Source organism: Nicotiana attenuata, chromosome 7 (assembly GCF_001879085.1).
Source record: "Nicotiana attenuata strain UT chromosome 7, NIATTr2, whole genome shotgun sequence".
Classification (NCBI taxonomy): Eukaryota; Viridiplantae; Streptophyta; class Magnoliopsida; order Solanales; family Solanaceae; genus Nicotiana; species Nicotiana attenuata.
This window is the reverse complement of record NC_031995.1, coordinates 2496924-2515323: the sequence shown is the minus strand read 5'-3', so window position 1 is coordinate 2515323 and position 18400 is coordinate 2496924. Positions and strand designations below refer to the sequence as shown.

Genomic DNA, 18400 nt, shown 5'->3' with positions numbered 1-18400 from the left:
ATGATGAGGGCTGATAGTAAAAGTGGTTGGCGGTGATGGTTGGCAATAACTATTGCATAGTGAAAGAAATTCGATCCAATCCAAGCTTATTTGGATAAGATTGGATTGTCATTTTTTCAATTCGAAAATCAAACAAAATCTAAATTTTCATATTCAATCCTAATTGCCTGAACGCCCTCTAGTGAAAGCCGGAGGTTATGGCTGGCTGTCCAATTCAAGAGCGCTATAAGATCCAATTATTCGATATTTTAGTAGACTAATGCGAGTTGAAAAGTGATTAAAATATTCTTTATCGTACTTCCTTAAAATACTGTTAGTAAAATCGTACCTTCTACCTTAACTTACGAATAATGTTTACGTCCCACGATAGAGAATTTTTCTAGATAGTGAAATAGGAAAGAAAGAAACCCTTTTTGTATTATTACCAAAGCCACATACACGATGTATTTTACCTAATCAGACGATAAGCTTCTTAAAGTCAAAGCTAAACATGATCATATCGAAAGTTATAATCAAATTATCCATCAAAATTCCTGCTATATAATGTCAAAATAGGAGCAACGAAATCGAGTCTGATTAAAAGTGACAGCAATTTTCTTTGACTGCTATAATGTAAGAAAGGTAAGGTTAGTCTGTTAGATATACACTAGCATTTTCCCAAATTTTTGATTGTCCATTTTCCTTGTCTTTTTCATTAAATTAAATCTCATCTTTCACCATGTTTATTCATCAACCAGCCCACAGAGATATTCCTTCTTAACTATACTCCTTTGGTTCCACGGCTTCATAATAATTTACTACTTGTTTAATTTTACTATATAAAACACCAAAATCGATAGAATAGAATTCCTTCCTTCTTTGGCTTTAATCATTTGGTTCACTAGCCCGACTAGTTCTAATTCACACCACGTAAGGTCCACTAAAAGATAGAAGCACTTCCTAATTCCTATCGGGAGTTCCTCCATTCAGAATCAACCTCGAGACTCTTTTGATTAAGGCTGGAGGGATCTCAACCGTCCAATCACACTCGTTGTTGATATAATTCATTCCACTACTAATAGATAATGCTCTCTCAGTTCCAATACCAATGTATACATACAACACATTTTTTATTTTGACTCATCATAAAAGTATTTGATTTTTTTTCTTGGTTAACAAGGGAACCTGTAGCCGCTACTATTCAGGTGCGCTAAATCCCGCGCCTGTGTAATAGATTACAAACCACACAGGAGGGTAAACCGAACTAGGTAAGCCCCGTACATCGAGCTCGGATGTAAGTGGGTTTCGAACCCTAGACCTCTCATTTGGAAAGTCCCCTGCTCAACCAACTCGGCCACCCTTTACAATAAAATCAATGTACTTTTTAATCGTCATTTGAAATGGAATGGAGGGAGTAATAATAATAAATAATACTACTCCTATCATATACTATAGTTTAAATATAACACTATTTAATGAATTCAATCAATCCCCTAGTATTTGCTTCTCAAACAAACTGGTTCAAGCTATGGCAGAAGCTCCTATGCCTAATACTCCTTCATCACCTTCTTCTCCAAAACAATCAAACTTACCCACTTTGTATTGTGCTCTTATCATTGTCGGAATAGCAGCTGTCTTACTTGGCCTCTACAATCTCCTTATCGTTCGATGGTGCAACGAAGATAACCACACGAATGATCAGTCTACTGAACAAATATCTAGCCATGTTTCTCTAGATAACCTTAACGTGAACTTAGTGTCCAGTTTCAGGTACAAGATAGGAGGAGTTGAAGTTGGAGGAAATGATCATGAGAAGAATAATGATGATATTGAGTGTTCTGTGTGTTTATCAGATTTTGAAGAAGGGGAAGAAGTAAAGCAACTTCCAAGATGCAACCACTCTTTTCATGCTTCTTGTATTGATATGTGGCTTTATTCTCACTTGGATTGCCCCATGTGTCGTTCTCCGGTGGAGCCGCCGGTGCTTCACCCGAGTAGTTTCACAGGACAAGAGGAGAGTAGAGAAGGATTGATAGTTCAAGGCACTTCTGTTTAGTTTTTCCTTTTCATTTCTTTTTTGGTGTTGTGATATGTTTATTTATTTATTTATAGGAAGATAGATTTTGCATGAAGACTTTTGTTCATCCTAGTTGGGGTGGAGGATGGTGATAGAAAAGGATGATAATCACAATATCTGAAATCATGTGGAAAATATAAAAAACTATGTCATCCCATATTTACTACCTTCCACCGGTATAATTATCGAATAACTTTGCTTACCAAGACTTAAGTAAAGGACAGCCTGGTGCACAAAGCATCAGGATCGGTAGAAGGCTTAAGTAGATGAAAAGAAATCAGCCAACTTTGTGATTTGAATGTTCCTCGTCTCCTCTATTTTCACCCACTTCATTAACAACTAGGCTATGTCCTTCTGTGTACTAACCAATGGTTATTTTGTTTAAACTCTCTTTTAAGTAAACCTATGCTGATCTCATTTCACAACTAGGCTATGTCCTTCTGTGTACTAATCCATGGTTATTTTGTTTAAACTCAATTTTTGGTTAGCCTATGCTGATCTCATTTCTCTAAGTCATATCCTTCTTGATCCAACCCATTTTAAAGGTTTCGAGGATACTTGTCAGAGATCATAAGTGTATTTCACGATTAGCGTCACTGGGTTTAACTATCTAAATTTTTAAGTAACATTTGAATAAGGATAAGATTGGAATTTTCCTACATGAATTTTTAAGTAACATTGAATTTGTATGTTCTCTAAATTAGGGTGTAGGAGCACACCACAGATATGATAAGAAGCACCCCTCAATCAATTAGCATCCAAACACTGGGTAAAAGAGGAAATATTTCTTCCTACAAACCACAAAAAAACTTTGTTGCGAACTTTTTCAATGTTCGTGTAACTATGTATTATAATACAAAAAGACTCAAGAATAAACAGAAAGCATCGGGCGTGCTATGTGTTGCAATGACAGACTATGCCCAAACATGAATTCCAGAATTTTCACAAATGTTACAAAGCCATATAAAGTTTCCATTCAATTTGTAAATAATTTACATTTTCCTCAAATTGTCTAACCTTGCTTGCAGATCACTGTCTATTCCACCATCGTCATGTTCACTTGCCTCAGCTTGTGCAACCTTGCTTTTTGCTGCTGGAGCAGCCACCGCAGAGGAAGGAGCATTGACAAGCTGCCATTAATTCAAGGACCATAAAACTAGCATTCCAAACATATGATAGATCCAAATAAGTGTGTAACGAAAGAGTGGTAAAGTACCTCATTATTCATACTAATTCCAATCTCATCAAGGACCTGGTTCACCAACTCTTCAGTTTCTTCTTCTTCCTCATCCCCTTCCAAAGCATCATCGATGGCATCTCCCATCACCTCACTCACCATTTCCATCTTTTCATTTTGCATCTCAAATTCTTGCATTATTCTCTGCAATGCCGGCAAATTCATCTGCCTGTTCATCTGTCCCATTGCCTTTGTAACACCTTTCATTGCTTCACCCATTGCTTGTGTTGATTTCAAAGTCTAATATCAATGATAATATTTGGGTATTAAGAAAAGAAAGAGTTAGCAAACCATTCATTCTTCAGACAACCAAATATGTTAAAGTAAAATCGACTCTGTTAAGATCTCTTAGTCAATCATTCACATAGCATAATGATTTTCGTCAACCAATTTGCCTGTAGCTAGATATTCTGAACGAAAAGAGAAGATATCATATTATCAGGACATCTCAATTCCTTTGCAACACGAAAAGAAAACCCTTTGCTTCCTTTCCAAAGATGGATATTCTCTTTTATTCGTCTACTTCCATGTTTTTAGCTTTTCATTCTTTCTTTCTTTCATTTCTTTTTTTTTTCACTCTGAGCCGAGGGGGGAGGGGGGGGGGGGGGAAATCAAACTTTAATGATTTCAGTGTAGATAGACAACCCAGTGGTCAGGCATGCAAAGGACTAGTTTATCAACCTTTTTTATTTGGAAAGAAATGAATTTATCAACTTCCAGTATATAGAATTATTATGTGCAAATTTTGTATCGATGCTCCTTCACCACAAAGGCAAAGGAGCAGATTTCATCCAGCTTCATACAAATGAACCAATGGAGACACATTTAAAATTGTCCATGAGCATGTGAAGGAAATTTTTTGTTAAGGTTGCAGAATTTACTCAAGGGAAAGGGCAGGAAGAAATCAAGGATACTGTTATGCAAATATTAAGTTTTGTAAACAACGTCTCACAATGACAGTGGTTGTATTCTCAAGAAAGATTAATACTTTTCAAGAAGTAGAACAATAGCAATAGCTACAGCAGCAACAAAAGCTAACAAAAATGTTAATGATGATGATCATGTCCATAACTACCTGTATTCTGAGGGAGACACCTTGAAGTTGGGACTTAAGCTTGTAAAATTTTTCAACCTGATGCCTTGTCCTGATAAGATCTTTTGCCATCACCTTTACAGCACCCTAGAATCAAAAGAACTTCAAATCACAAATGGGCTTAAGTATTGTTGTTAATCCTATCTCCTTGCACTATCTATAGCATAATACTATGCCGACTCAAAAAACAGAAGTGACAAAATAGCTTAGTGCCTTTTCCAGGACTCGGTCCACTCGCACCAACTCTATACAGTAATTATTTGCATATGATTGTAAACTCTACTATACCAATAGATTTTCTGTTTAACTAATTGACCCACGTCTAAATTAGAAACCTAAGCGCTGGGTTTCTTTTTGGCGGTTCGTCTCTGAGCAATGTTTGATTAACTAGAGAATAGGCCCTCTTCAGCACTTCATTAATAGTATGACTGATGTTTACTACTAGTTCAAGCAGCCTACAATACTAATAACAAAATTGAAGGATAGGCTCCTCCATCATAGAATAATCCACTTAAAATTAAAAAAGATGGAGAAGTACTCCTTACTAAGACAGTGGGGCTAAGATCCAGAGAGAAGACATACCATCTGCCCTTGCTTTGCACTTTTCTTTATCTCTGCAATTAGCTTCTTCTCTTGTGTTTGTAGCCCCTGTCGCTCCCTTTCTATTTCTCGGATAGATTTATCAAGCATACGCTTATTTTCACGCAGGAGCTCTGTAAATGAAAATAAAACATTAAAGATTTATGCAAAGATAGGAAAAGCTAACAACAATCACATTCCGTCAAGTTCCACAAGGTATCAAAGGGCAGTATCATGCACCGGTTTACTTAAGAAACAATAAAGGGGGAAATTAACAGCTAAAATCCATAAAACTGAGAATCAGCAAGTAAAGCTGTAAAAATACCAAGCAAAAGTTGTATTATTTTCTAAGAACTATAGCAAAATCAACAACAACAACAACAACTACCCAGTAAAATCCCACATAGTGGGGTCTAGGGAGGGTAATGTGTACGCAGACCTTACCCCTGCCCCGATAGGGGCAGAGAGGCTGTTTCCGTATAGCAAAATCAGTGTTCTATAAAAGAAACAGAGCCATGTTAAATTTAATAATAAACTAAAAAAGATAAGTGAATAGACAAATAGCACCATTACAACATGCAAAGACTTCTTAAAACTTCAAGAGAGGTATAGAAAAGTTAAAAATTTCAAAAAAGAATTAAAAGTTCTCTAAGCTATCCAAAAGAAATAATGTTAAATTTTCCAACAACAATCGATTACCCATCTCCCAGTGTATTACAATTTTTAAAAGCAAGGAAAAACGAAAAGGTCCAAGAGATAAATTCCCTGGTAACTATTCCAGCACAAACAATGTTACGAGTCAAACTCTGATCGAATTCATAAACCCCAAAATACAACTCAATTCTGATATATTGAGACTTCTACAAAACATGTAATTTAAAATAATGATACATTCAGACATTAAAGGACTCGTAAAAAAATATCTGTAGAGGTATGATTTGGGATCTGGACTCGCAACCTTGCTCTGATAAATAAGTAAGTATACCAGACATACAAACATAAAATTGACCTAGTTTATGAGATCAATTTCCTACACAAAAAGGTGACTTTTCCAAAAGAAGTGGGCACATACACAGAACAAAGCACTCTACTTATCTGAATCAAGTTAGTTTTTCTTTTTTCCCTTTTGGGTGTCAACTTATTCTACCGTTTGTGTTTGAACAAGACCAACACAAAGTTGGGGTTTTACTGGTTAAGGTTTAACAGCAGAAAATAAAAATCGATTATAAAACATTCAACTTTTTCCCTTTCTTCGCCTTTTTGCTAAGATCAAGTGTAGTATTTGTCCTTATCAGTTTAATATCCATGGGATGTTGTGTCACGTGATATTCACTCATATAATGGGAAAAACAAGCTTTAAATTTTTTAATTGAGCAGCAAAGAGATGCTCCCGAATACCTGCTTTATCAGCAAAATAGAAATGTTAACCATTCTACAATCTAGACAGTAGAATTTACATAATCATGGAGGACTAAAAATTGGATCACGATACTCTCATCCTCAAACACCATTTGAGAATGCTAAACCCAAAAATAAATAAATTACGGAACCTAAGGTGGCCAAAGCCAAATATTTTCCATCAACCTAGCAAACTTTAAAATTTGAACATCCTAAATAAGTTATTCATCATCCTAAGTCCACTTATGCATCATCCGCTTTCCCTTAAACTTTTTCTAAAATTTAGAATAGTGGTGTTCGGACCAGTTTGCGTGCACCTTGACTATTCCACTAGTTACTTGCTACCTTCCACCAGCACAAGTACCGGCTAATTCTATCAAACAAAGCTTAAGCAAATGGGGAAATTACCCATTGCTTTTTGTCTCCGCTAAGATTTGAACCATGATTTTCAAGGTTTGCACGTGCTTCATTTGACCCCCCCCCCCCCCCCCCGGTTGCATCTGCCTTCTTAAGCTTAACTAAGCAAAAGCATCAAAACCAGAAACCTAATTTCGCATGAGATAAAGATTCTACAATTACAAATCAATGATGAAAGATCAATCATACTGAATTTAACAAATTTACTCAATTCCAGGTGATCGAGCATCAATTCAAATAGATCGCTAAATACATCACGAAATAGGAAGTTTTAAACCGCAAATAAATCATTAAAATAGCAGTAAAAAATCAATTGGATTAAAATCAAGCAGATATTTTTTATTTGCAAAAAAAAAAAAAAGGTACCTGCGGGAGTTTTTCTCTTGCCGAATAGGAAACTCATCTTGATTGATCGATCGGTAATTGATTTCTTTCGATTGAATAATTATTCTTCTAGTTATCTTCTTCTCTATCTGAAAAGGAATGATATTTTGAAGGAGAAAAAGTGTGGGTTTTGGCTCAAGGAAGGAAGAGTCAAGTACTACGCGGCAAGAGTGGTTGGCGAATCCAATTCCGCAACACGGCGATGTTAAGAGTCCCAAAAGAACTTTCCGTTAGGAAATGGGCTTCGGATTTGATATCAGATAGGTGGGCCTCTTTAATTGGACTCCAAGTCAGCCCATTATAGACATTGGGTTGGAAGTACACAAATAAGAGGAAGAATTAACCCAAATAGCCGATCATCCAACCGCTTAAATTATAAATAGCCGCAGAATGTATAGTGTAAAAATAGCACGGTATAGCCAGTTTTCGAACTGGTCAATCAAAAATAGCCAGCGTTTACCAAGTCAATGAAAAATAGCCATTATTTTACTGCAATAGAGACCGGTCCAGCATAATATACTGGAGTTCGGTGCACTTGTGTATGAACTCCAGCATATTATGCTGGATCGGTTTACTTTGCTAGCTCCAGTATAATATACTGGAGACTGGAGCACCGGTGCTCCAAAGTCCAGTATATTATACTAGACCAATATACTTGCTGGAACTCCAGTGTATTATGTTGGAGTTCTAGTGTACTTATGCTGGAACTCCATCATATTATGCTGGAGTTCCAACATACTTATTCTGGAACTCCAGTATAATATGTTGGAGTTCAAGTATACTTATGCTGGAACTCCAGCATAATATACTGGAGTGTTTTCCGGGTTTTGAACAGTGTTTTCGCTCAGATTTATCTTTATATAAAAAGTGGCTAAATTTCTATTACTTTTGAAATTGCGCTATTTTTCAACGACCAGTTGTAAATCTGGCCATTTTTAAAATTTTATATGCATAACTTATGTATTACATGTGTATAATTATGTATAATCAATGTATAATCTATGTATATGACTAGAAAAAGTAAATAGTGTAATATGGCCGGCTATTTGTGTAAAGATCCCATTTAATAAACCATTATAGTTTAGAGCCTAGTAACTATAATTTGCTTAATTACCGTTCGTAGCTACTATTCAATTGTTACTAAATTGTATCACTTGTATTCAAACGTGCAACGAATACAACATGTGTCAAATGTATTCGTTCATGCAACGAATACAACGTGTATCAATCGTATGTGCAATTTTATTCATTCGTGTAATGAATACAATATGTATCCACTATAACCAATACAAAATAACAAGGGTGTATACAAAAGGATATAACTTGTATCAACTGTATATAGAATGTATACAAAGCATACAATATGTATCGACTGTATATCTGTATACATGAGTGTATACAAAGGATACAACATGTATCTACTGTATTTGTTCGTGCAATGAATACAACTAAGGCAAAATACAGAAATACAGAAAAATAAAATGTTCTTGTTGAGAGTCAAACTCAAGACCTTTGCTAACTAAGCGAGTGCTCTAACAAACTTAGCTACGAGAGCTTGTTGCTCTCTTGTTTCAGTTCAAAACAATTAATATCTTATTTCATGGATTTACCATAAAATTCAAATATAGTTATGAATGGTAAATTTGCTGAAAGTATAGTTACGAATAGTAAATATATGTAATTGTTTGATGTGTCGCGTAATTTTCCCGCAAAAAAACCCTCAAAGTGGATGGTCTTGAATTGTTATCCCCACTTTCCCCATGGACAGAACTTCAAATTTAATAAGTGTTGCCCCTCGCTTGCCCTATGGACAACACTTTTATCTTTTGACTTTCAGTTTTAATCACGAGACAAGCAGGAGTCAAAAGTTAAAGACCACCACAAAAAGTGCTATATTTATGTAATTTTTTGACCTTTTTTCAGCTTTGGGAAATGCAAAAAAAAATTTGCAGAAAAGTGTGGTCTTGAATCTTTGACCCCGCATAATAATTTTTTCGAAAAAGGGTCAAATATATCCCTCTATTATTATTTATTGTTCAAATATATCCTTCGTTATACTATCCGACCAAATATTCCTCTACCGTTAGAGAAAGTATTATATTTGCCCTTATTTTAATGGATCGGACACGTGAAGGCTTTAAAATAGAAGCCTCAACCCGTTCGATAAAAACCCAACGATATATTATACTAACACATGACCTGATTCGACCTCTCCTTCCCATCAAAACATCCTAAATCACATTACATCCCACTTCTCCCGCCGAGAAGGCCAACTCTGAAGGCGATGTAAAGACGAGAGATGAGACAAGCATTTCTGAAAATTCTAATAAGCTTTATCTGGTGCCTGTGAAACACAATAATTTAAAGTCAAAGACAATACCCATGTACCCAGAGTTACAGAACATTTATTTCGAAGCTTATTTGTTTGTTCCTAAAATCTGATTAGGTTCTATTGATTGTGCTTGAATCATTTGGCGGCTGTTGGGTGGAAAGTGAAGTGAACATTACAAGCACCTAGTGCTAGGTTAGCTTGGAGTCGAAGTTGTGGCTGGAAAAAAAAGTATTCAAATTTGAGGTTAAAATATATGTTATTGTTTATTGGTAATTAAAATTCAGTTGATTGTGTGTTTGTGGAGCTGAAAATTCACAAATATCTGGAGTAGAACTTTTGAAGAACACCATTACCTGGGTCGTTGGGTTTAAAGTTTGATTTTTTAAAAAATAATTAGGAGTTATTTGTTGTCCGGGCTTGATTTGGAGCTAATCTTTGATCTTCAAAACATCTGAACTTAACATCTTGAGCTATAAAATCATGATTAGCTACTTTGGAGATAACTTGGAACTAGAAAGAGAGCTAAAGACTCCATTGGAGCATTATTCAAAGCTTCGAATTTGGGGGTTTTGATCTTTAAATGACGACCAAAATAATGCTTAAAACTGCTGGGAAACTGATGTTTGGAGCTTGAAACGTGAGTATCAAACGATTTTGAGGCAGAAAATTTGAAGAAGGAAGTTAAAACTCCATTAAAGCTTACTTGAAGCTTCAAGTTCAAATCGGGGGAAGGGGGAGGTCAGGCCGGGTTATGGGTTATTTTTATGGGGTTGGGTTTTTATCGAACGGGTTGGGGCTTCTATTTTAAAGGCTCCATGTGTCATATCTGTTAAAATAAGGGCAAATATAAAATTTTCCCTAACGGTAAAGATATATTTGGTCGGATAGTATAACAGAGGATACATTTGAATAATATATAATAGTAGAGGGATATATTTAACCCTTTTCCGTAATTTTTTTAAATAATGACATATGTTTCTTATCAGAAATACGTTCCAGTTGTAATGTGTGCATAAGTTAATTTTGAGAAAAACGGCCTTTTGGCCATTTAAACTTGTAGCAGTTTGTCAACCCGGTACATAAATTTATGCTTTTTCATTTGAACACTTAACTTGATGGAATGGATACTAATAAATTATTTTGACCATTGACTATACTTATGTGATAGTGACATGAGTAATATGGACAAAATGCATGCGCGTGAAAATAATATTCCGATAATAAATAATAAAACCAAAAGGTAAAAAATTAAAAATTGAAAACGAAAAAGAATGGGCAAAAGATCGCCCTTTCCCCCTTTTATAGTCCAAGTCTGGTGTCCTGGAGAAGTCTCCAGCGAAAGTCATCTCACTTTTACTTGTCAGAGGTCTTTTAAACGGCCTTTCCATCTTCCTTCTCCGGTGAAGCACATTCATTCCCTGTTAGCTGGTGATGCGGCACCGTGAAACGTGATTTTCCGATGAATTTCAGTTATTTTTCGACCAAAAGACAAGCTGATAAAAGCATCTTCTATTTCACCACTAAATTCGTCTCCTCCTTCACTGCTAAATAGTCACTATTTGATGAAGAATTTTTCAGAACCTTTGTACTCTTTATTGGGTCTGTGGGTTTTAGAACCTTTAGAAACTTTCAAATTAATCTTGATTTGGGTTCTTTTAAATTTGATTGAAGAATTTGTTCTTGACCAATCTCCAAGAACATGATTACGGAGATTACGGAGAAATAGGGGCTGCCGACGACTTTTGGAGTTTGGTCGGAAACTTTAGGTTCTTTTACGAATTGCTTTTGGGTGTGTGTGTGTTTGAGTTTAGAAGAATTATAATAAAATTTTGATAAATAAATTTTAAAAATGGACCCACAAATAACATGTGTCAGCACAACAGTATCTATTCCATCGAGCTAGAGTGTTCAAATGAAAAAAGTATATAAATTTATGTATCGGAATTGACAAACTGATACAAGTTTAAGTGGCTACGAGGCCATTTTACCTTAATTTTGCCTATGAGGGAAGAGTTTTTTTTTTTTGTTGCTTAAAGGAGAACTTCATTTATACTAAAAGAAACAAGTTATAAGGTTTGGTACTGAACGTAGAGTTCTAGTTCCAGTTACATCAAAATGTAAATGCGATGAAATAAAGGTTGGGGGTTGTCAAAAAATTGAACATCCTGAAGAGTAGATTGAGACATTGATTTGCCGTATTTCGCAAAAACATATGCCACGCCGTTACCCTCCCGATACGTGTGGACAAGCCGTTGGATCCAGAGCTCATGTAGCATCGACCTGCGTGCATTAAGTAAATGTGAGTGTTTGGGTGTATCTCTATTAATGAGTTGGATCAATACATGTGAGTCCGTTTCGACGAGTAATGGATGTAAATTTTGAGTGAGTGCAATTGTGAGTCCATGGTGGAAGGCAAGGAGCTCTGCTTGAAGTACATCAGTGAAGATAGAGATAGAGCAATATGTTGCATATTGGACAGGATTTTCAGTTGTATTGACTTGCTAACAATTAAAGAACACATGCAATTTTTATCAATAAGGTTGAACTTGTGACTAATTGAGCAAGTTTACTATTTTATAATATCCCGAACTCTTGCCTCATAGACAAAACTAATTTATGCCCATAACCACGGGGCCAAAATTTCAAGACTATCCTTTTTGGAGGCTATTCCTGCAAATCACCACTGACAAGTGACAAACAAAGGACCTATGCCTCGTGATTTCCTGAAAGCCAATTAGCAGTTTTCATAGACAATTTACTATTTTGATCTTTTGGAATTAATTCGATGAGTATAGATAGAATATATCGATTTTTTATAAAATGCTTGATTGCCTATTGTCTATTTGAGATAAATTTCGGCAATTCAATCCAAATGATTGAGCAGATTCGTATCATTTTAAAATCACTGTCCCCTAACATAACAAAGAAAAAAAATATTTTCCTAAATGAGAGGAAATCAGAAAAGAGAATTCATGGTTCGTTATAAGTATAGCTGCCTACATTTTGTGTAAGCACTTTGATGCTTCAAAAACCATAATTACAAGAATTTGTACTAGTACTTAAGATTTCAAAGTTGACACTATGTTAATTTGCTATGGCCGACCAATTTAAGTCTTGATCCCATTATATTCGACTATCAGCTTATTTAGGCATATTTTTTTTGATGATTATATTTTTCAGTTACCATCAAAAGTTGTGATGAATTGGTAAATACCATTACATCTTTAATCAAGAGTCTTGGATGCGAGCTCTGAGAATGAAATCGTCTCAGTAGAGAATTCTTTACTTCCAAAGTGGACTTCCCAAATTAATTGAACCTCAAACTGGATATAGAAGACCGGTTAAAAAATAAAAAGTATATACAATAAAAACCATACTTGATGTGTTCCTTAAACGATTCAACTTACACATGCTATTAATCACCAATAACTCAAAATCGCAAACCACGGTCTATTTTATTGTACGCACTTCAACTGTTTTATTAGACGCATGCTATTTATTATCAGTACAAGTAATAAATAATGTTGCAATCTGTATTGGTGAAAAAAGATATGACACGTGGACTATCAGCAAGCTGATGGGGCATGACGTGTGGAGCATCGATATAGCAACAAGTGGCACTAATTAGGTGAATTAAGAATGCAGGAAAGGCACGGGAGAAACATCCACGGGGTAACGTAGAGTAAAGAACCGGGCCTAACAGCTATCAAGGAAGAAACATGAACGAAACGAATAAAGGCTGCAAAGAAGGGAAGATACACAAACCAGAAGTAAATAAGGAAGGAAAATCGGAGCAGTTACAAGGAATCTTTAGTTATAAATGTGCCAGTTACGGTTACCTATGGTAACGGGCAATTAATATAATTAATGTCATTAGTGAGCCCAAATTAAGTGTGGAAACCGTTGTAATTATATACTCATATATAAGGACAGAAATCCTTTTTGTAAGGGCAAGTTACGATTATTACTGAAATACATATTATTAATCTTTGCTTACTTTACAAGTTTTGAGCCTTAGATTTTGGGAAGTGATTGTCAGTTTATCTCTTATTTTTCTTTGTCAATCATTTCCATTCTTTGATCTATTCTCACTAAAATTGTTAGGAAAGTGAAGTAAGTCTTGGTTATCAGTAACCCGTTTCTTCTAAATATTGACTTTGACCGAAAAATCTATTTTTGGTTAAAAAAATTGGTTCCGTTACTGGAAATTTGATAATGTTTTCACTTTCCAAATTCTATTTTTTGACAACTAACTATGTCAACTGTTAACGAAAATAACCAGCTGAACCAACAAGGTGGAACTCCACCACACCACTCGCCAACGGGATCCCCTCAGCAATCCCGTGGAAGTTCATCTGAAAGGTCTACATCATGCGCTGATGATCAACAAGGGAACGAACAAACCGTAGAGCAAGACGCTCTAAAGCAATTGATTGCGGAACACGTGAATAGTGCACTACAAACTTTTGTCAAAGGATTGCCCAATGCAACACAAACTCCTCCACCGATCAATACAACAACCTTACAAAAACCTACGCTCTGGCCTTGACAATTTTAGAAGTGGAGAAATTCCTAACGAACTTCATGATGGAAGGTCAGGTACACCAAATAATTTTAATTTACAAAGTCTAGTACTAACTTTACAGAAACAACTGAAGGAGAAAAACGATCGCATAGAGAAAATACCTGGCGTGCCAACCGTGATCAAAGGGGTGGATATTGACAAGTATCACAACAACCTTGGAAACCAAGTGCTACACCTTTCCCAATTCCTAAAAAGTCTAAAATGCCTGATATTCTAAAATATGATGGAACAACTGACCCTCGAGATCACGTGACTGCGTTCACTATTGGTGTGAAAGGCACCAATTTAACCAAGCAAGAAATCGAATCGGTTTTGGTTAAAAAGTTTGGTGAAACACTCACGAAAGGAGCGTTAACATTGTATTCTCTTTTACCTGAAAACTCTATTGATTCTTTTGCTTAGATTGCAGATTCATTTATAAAAGCATATTCGGGAGCTCAGAAAGTTGAAAAAAGGATGGAAGACATCTTTAAGGTAAAACAAGGGAGTACAGAATTGCTCAAGGAATTCGTAGATAGATTCCAGCGGGAGAGGATGATGTTACCTCGAGTACCTGATAACCGGGCAACTATGGCATTTGCGATAAATTTAAACGAGAAAAGTTCAGAAGCCACGAGAAGGCTGAAGGAAAGTTTCCGAGAATTTCCAGCAACAACTTGGAACGATGTGTACAACAGGTACAATACAAAGTTGTGGATAGAAGAAGATACGGCCGTACAGCCAAGGGCCGATGAAAGAGCAAGATCGAGACGTTCGGAATCAGTAAAAAGGTCCCGAAAAAATAGGTACGAGCCGTACATGGGACCTGCAGGGCGAGACTCTTGATCCAAATAGGAAAACGCACGATTCGACTCAAGATCAAGGCAAAAAGATACGAGTTCTTCATCTAGGTTCAGAAAGGAACGGGCTGCACGAGGCAATGATTCCAATACGCAAGCGACGATAGGAGATTACAGCTTTAACATCAGCACCTCCGAGTTAGTATCTGTTTTAAGAGGTATGGGGGATAAGGTGTGGTGGCCTAAAAAAATGAGATCAGATCCAAGGAAAAGAAATCCAGATTTCTGGTGCGAGTTTCATAATGATCATGGCCATAGAACGGCAGATTGTAGACTTCTGATTTGTTGAAGCAAGGTTATCTTACTGATTTATTCAGTGAAAAAGGAAGACAATCATATATGAAGAACAAACAAGAACCCCTAAAACCTCCATCACCAAAAAGAACAGTCAATGTAATAACTGGGGGAGATGAGGTCAATGATGTAACATATACAGTCGCAAAAAAGACGTCAAAAGTCATGATTACCCACGGGAAGCGAGTTCGTCAGGTCTTAGATGGTGACATTATAACAATTGATGATGAGGATGCAGACGGCTTGATAATTCCTCACGACGATGCACTATTAATATCTTTACTTATACATGATACTAATGTAAAATAATTTTTGATTGATCCAAGTAGCTCAATAAACATCATTTTACTAAGAGTGATAAATGAAATGCAAGCTAATGACAAGGTGATACCAAAGGCACGATCCTTGTCTGTGTTTGATAATTCAAGCGTTATCACAAAAGGGGAAGTTGTACTCACCATATTCGCAGAAGGAGTTTTCAAGGATAAAAAGTTCCAGGCGATAGACGCGGACATGGCCTACAATATAATTCTAGGCAGATCGTGGATTCACAATATGGATATTGTCCCATCACATTGCATCAAGTTATCAAATTTCCTTCGCAGTAGGGAATTTGTCAAATCCGTGGAGATCAGCAAGCTTCAAGAAGTATCAATTCAGTGGTGATTACAAGCACGGTAACCAATGATGCAAACGCAAAATAGCAACTACAGAATTCGGTTGAGGGAGTTGTTACAAAGACCTTAACTGAAGACACGCCAGGACAAACTGATGTTGATTCGAGACCCGATGTTATTCAAGAGCCAGAAGAAAATGAAAATATTAAGACAACTACTGAAGAGCTCGAAGATGTAGTGCTATTTGTACACTGGCCAGACAGAAATGTTTACATCAGAGCAAATTTAAGCCCAGAAATGAAAGGTAAGTTAATTGAATTTTTACGAGCTAACGCGGATTGCTTTGCTTGGTCGCACTCAGATATGACAGGTATACCACCGAAGGTGATGACCCACAAACCAAATGAGGATCCATCGTACCCACCTGTCAAGCAGAAGAAGAGGAAGCATGGATCCTTTAAAAATCAAGTGATCCAAGATGAGAGTAAAAAAGCTTTTAAAAATTGGGTCAATACGAGAGGTAAAATACCCTGACTGGTTAGCTAATACTGTGGTAGTTCCCAAGAAGAACGGAAAATGGCGAGTTTGTGTAGATTATACTGATTTAAATAAGGTTTGTCCTAAAGATTCATTTCCTTTACCGCATATAGATCAACTAATTGATTCTACCGCATGACATGAACTTTTGAGTTTTTTAGATGCATACTCAGGATATAACCAAATAAAAATGGACCCTCTAGATGAAGAAAAAAACTTCGTTTATCACAGACATGGGGACTTATTGTTATAAAGTCATGCCATTTGGCTTGAAAAATGCTGGAGCCACATATCAAAGATTGGTGACTAAAATGTTTCAAGAACATTTGGAAAAAAAAGGGAAGTCTACATAGACGATATGCTAGTCAAGTCAGCACATGCAGGAGATCATGTTCAACACATGTCAGACACTTTTGAGATTCTCGGCAAATATAATATGAAACTAAATCCAGAAAAATGTGCTTTTGGCGTGGCTTCAGGTAAGTTTTTAGGCTTTCTTGTTTCTAACAGGGGTATTGTCATGACCCAAAACCTAACCCGTCGAATGGAGCCTATCGTGGTACTAAGCAAGCCAACATTTTTAAAACACTTTCAACATGTAACAGAAATGAATTAAGACATTCAAAAATAACCAGAATTTTTGATAAAAACGGGGTAAACCCAAAAAATAAGTGCGGAAAATAGCCTGATATCGGGGTGTCACTAAGTCATGAGCATCTGAACAACCGGTCTTGAAATATAGTCTACAACAGTCTGTGTCAAAATGCCAATACAGGAAAGAAATAATAACAAGAAAGAAGAGAAAAGGACTGCGAACGCCGACAGCTACGTAGGTCTCCGATATGAAACCACGCACGAGATCAACGTCCACCGTGTCCGGAAACACCTGGATCTGCACACGAGGTGCAGAGAGTAACGTGAGTACATCCAACTCAGTAAGTAACAATAATAAATAAGGAACTAAAGATAGTGACGAGCTACACAATTATAGTTCATTTTCAGTAATTTCGCAAAGAATAGGCATGCTTTTAAATCCGTCAGTTTAAGTCAAATTAGCTTTATACAGTTTCAAGTTCAAGTAATCCGGATATAAATCTTTCAGAAATTTCACAACAATGACAGTTAGCAACTAAGTGCAACAACAAATGAAAGCAAGTACAGCCTCTCAGGCAACAATCACCCAAATCATCACAACAACTCAATCACTCGGCTCTCAGCCCTCACTACTCACACTTAATATGTACATGATTTCAATGGGGGTGTACAGACTCCGAAGGGGCTCCTATACCCCAAGCGCTATAATCCGCACGGACAACTCACGTGCTACACGGGTAACTCACGTGCTATAATATCATATCAAGATCCGCACTGACAACTCACGTGCTACAGTATCATATCAGGATCCGGACGGACAACTCACGTGCTACAGTATCAATACCTCACCCTCAAGCCCTCGGCCTCACTCAGTCATCAACCTCCCTAGTCTCTCAGGCTCTCAAAAATCATATAAATCAGCCCAAACAGAGATAATAACATATTCCAACAAGGAACAAGAAGAGATGGAGATATGATACACAAGAAAATCATGATTGAGTACAAGACAACAAATAACAGTTAATTCAACAAGTACACGACCTCTGCGGGTCCCAACAGTGACTTCATATAAGGATGATCTCTAATATGGATTTTAGTCCAATTTCTATAACACTGAGTGAAACATATAGCTAATAGCAAGTTATTCCAATTTACGATTCCACGGGACGGACCATGTCACAATTCCCATGGTGCACGGCCACACTCCCGTCACCTAGCATGTGCTTCACCTCCAAAATAATCACATAGCACAACATCCGGGGTTTCATACCCTCACCGGATTTGAAACTGTTAATTACCGGAATCCGAGCAAAACACTACTCTACAATGCCTTTCCCTCGCGAGTCAGCCTCCGAATGTCCCGAATCTAGCCACAAGTAGTACAATACAATTAATATAGGCTAAAGGGATCGATCCCACAAGAAAACTACTAAATATT

The 18400-nt window shown here is 36.6% G+C and overlaps 2 protein-coding genes across 2 annotated transcripts; one reads left to right on the top strand and one right to left on the bottom strand.

Moving 5' to 3' along the window:
• LOC109228523 (RING-H2 finger protein ATL52-like) lies at positions 1275–2373 on the top strand. The gene has a single exon (XM_019393642.1). It carries the CDS (start codon positions 1385–1387, stop codon positions 2033–2035), a length of 651 nt encoding a protein of 216 aa, XP_019249187.1. The 5' UTR covers positions 1275–1384; the 3' UTR covers positions 2036–2373.
• On the bottom strand, positions 2827–7363 carry LOC109228522 (vacuolar protein sorting-associated protein 2 homolog 1). Its single transcript, XM_019393641.1, has 5 exons — positions 7147–7363; positions 4969–5099; positions 4369–4473; positions 3273–3533; positions 2827–3186 (listed from the first exon to the last, which is right to left on the bottom strand). Exons 1-5 carry the CDS (start codon positions 7181–7183, stop codon positions 3049–3051), a joined length of 672 nt encoding a protein of 223 aa, XP_019249186.1. The 5' UTR covers positions 7184–7363; the 3' UTR covers positions 2827–3048.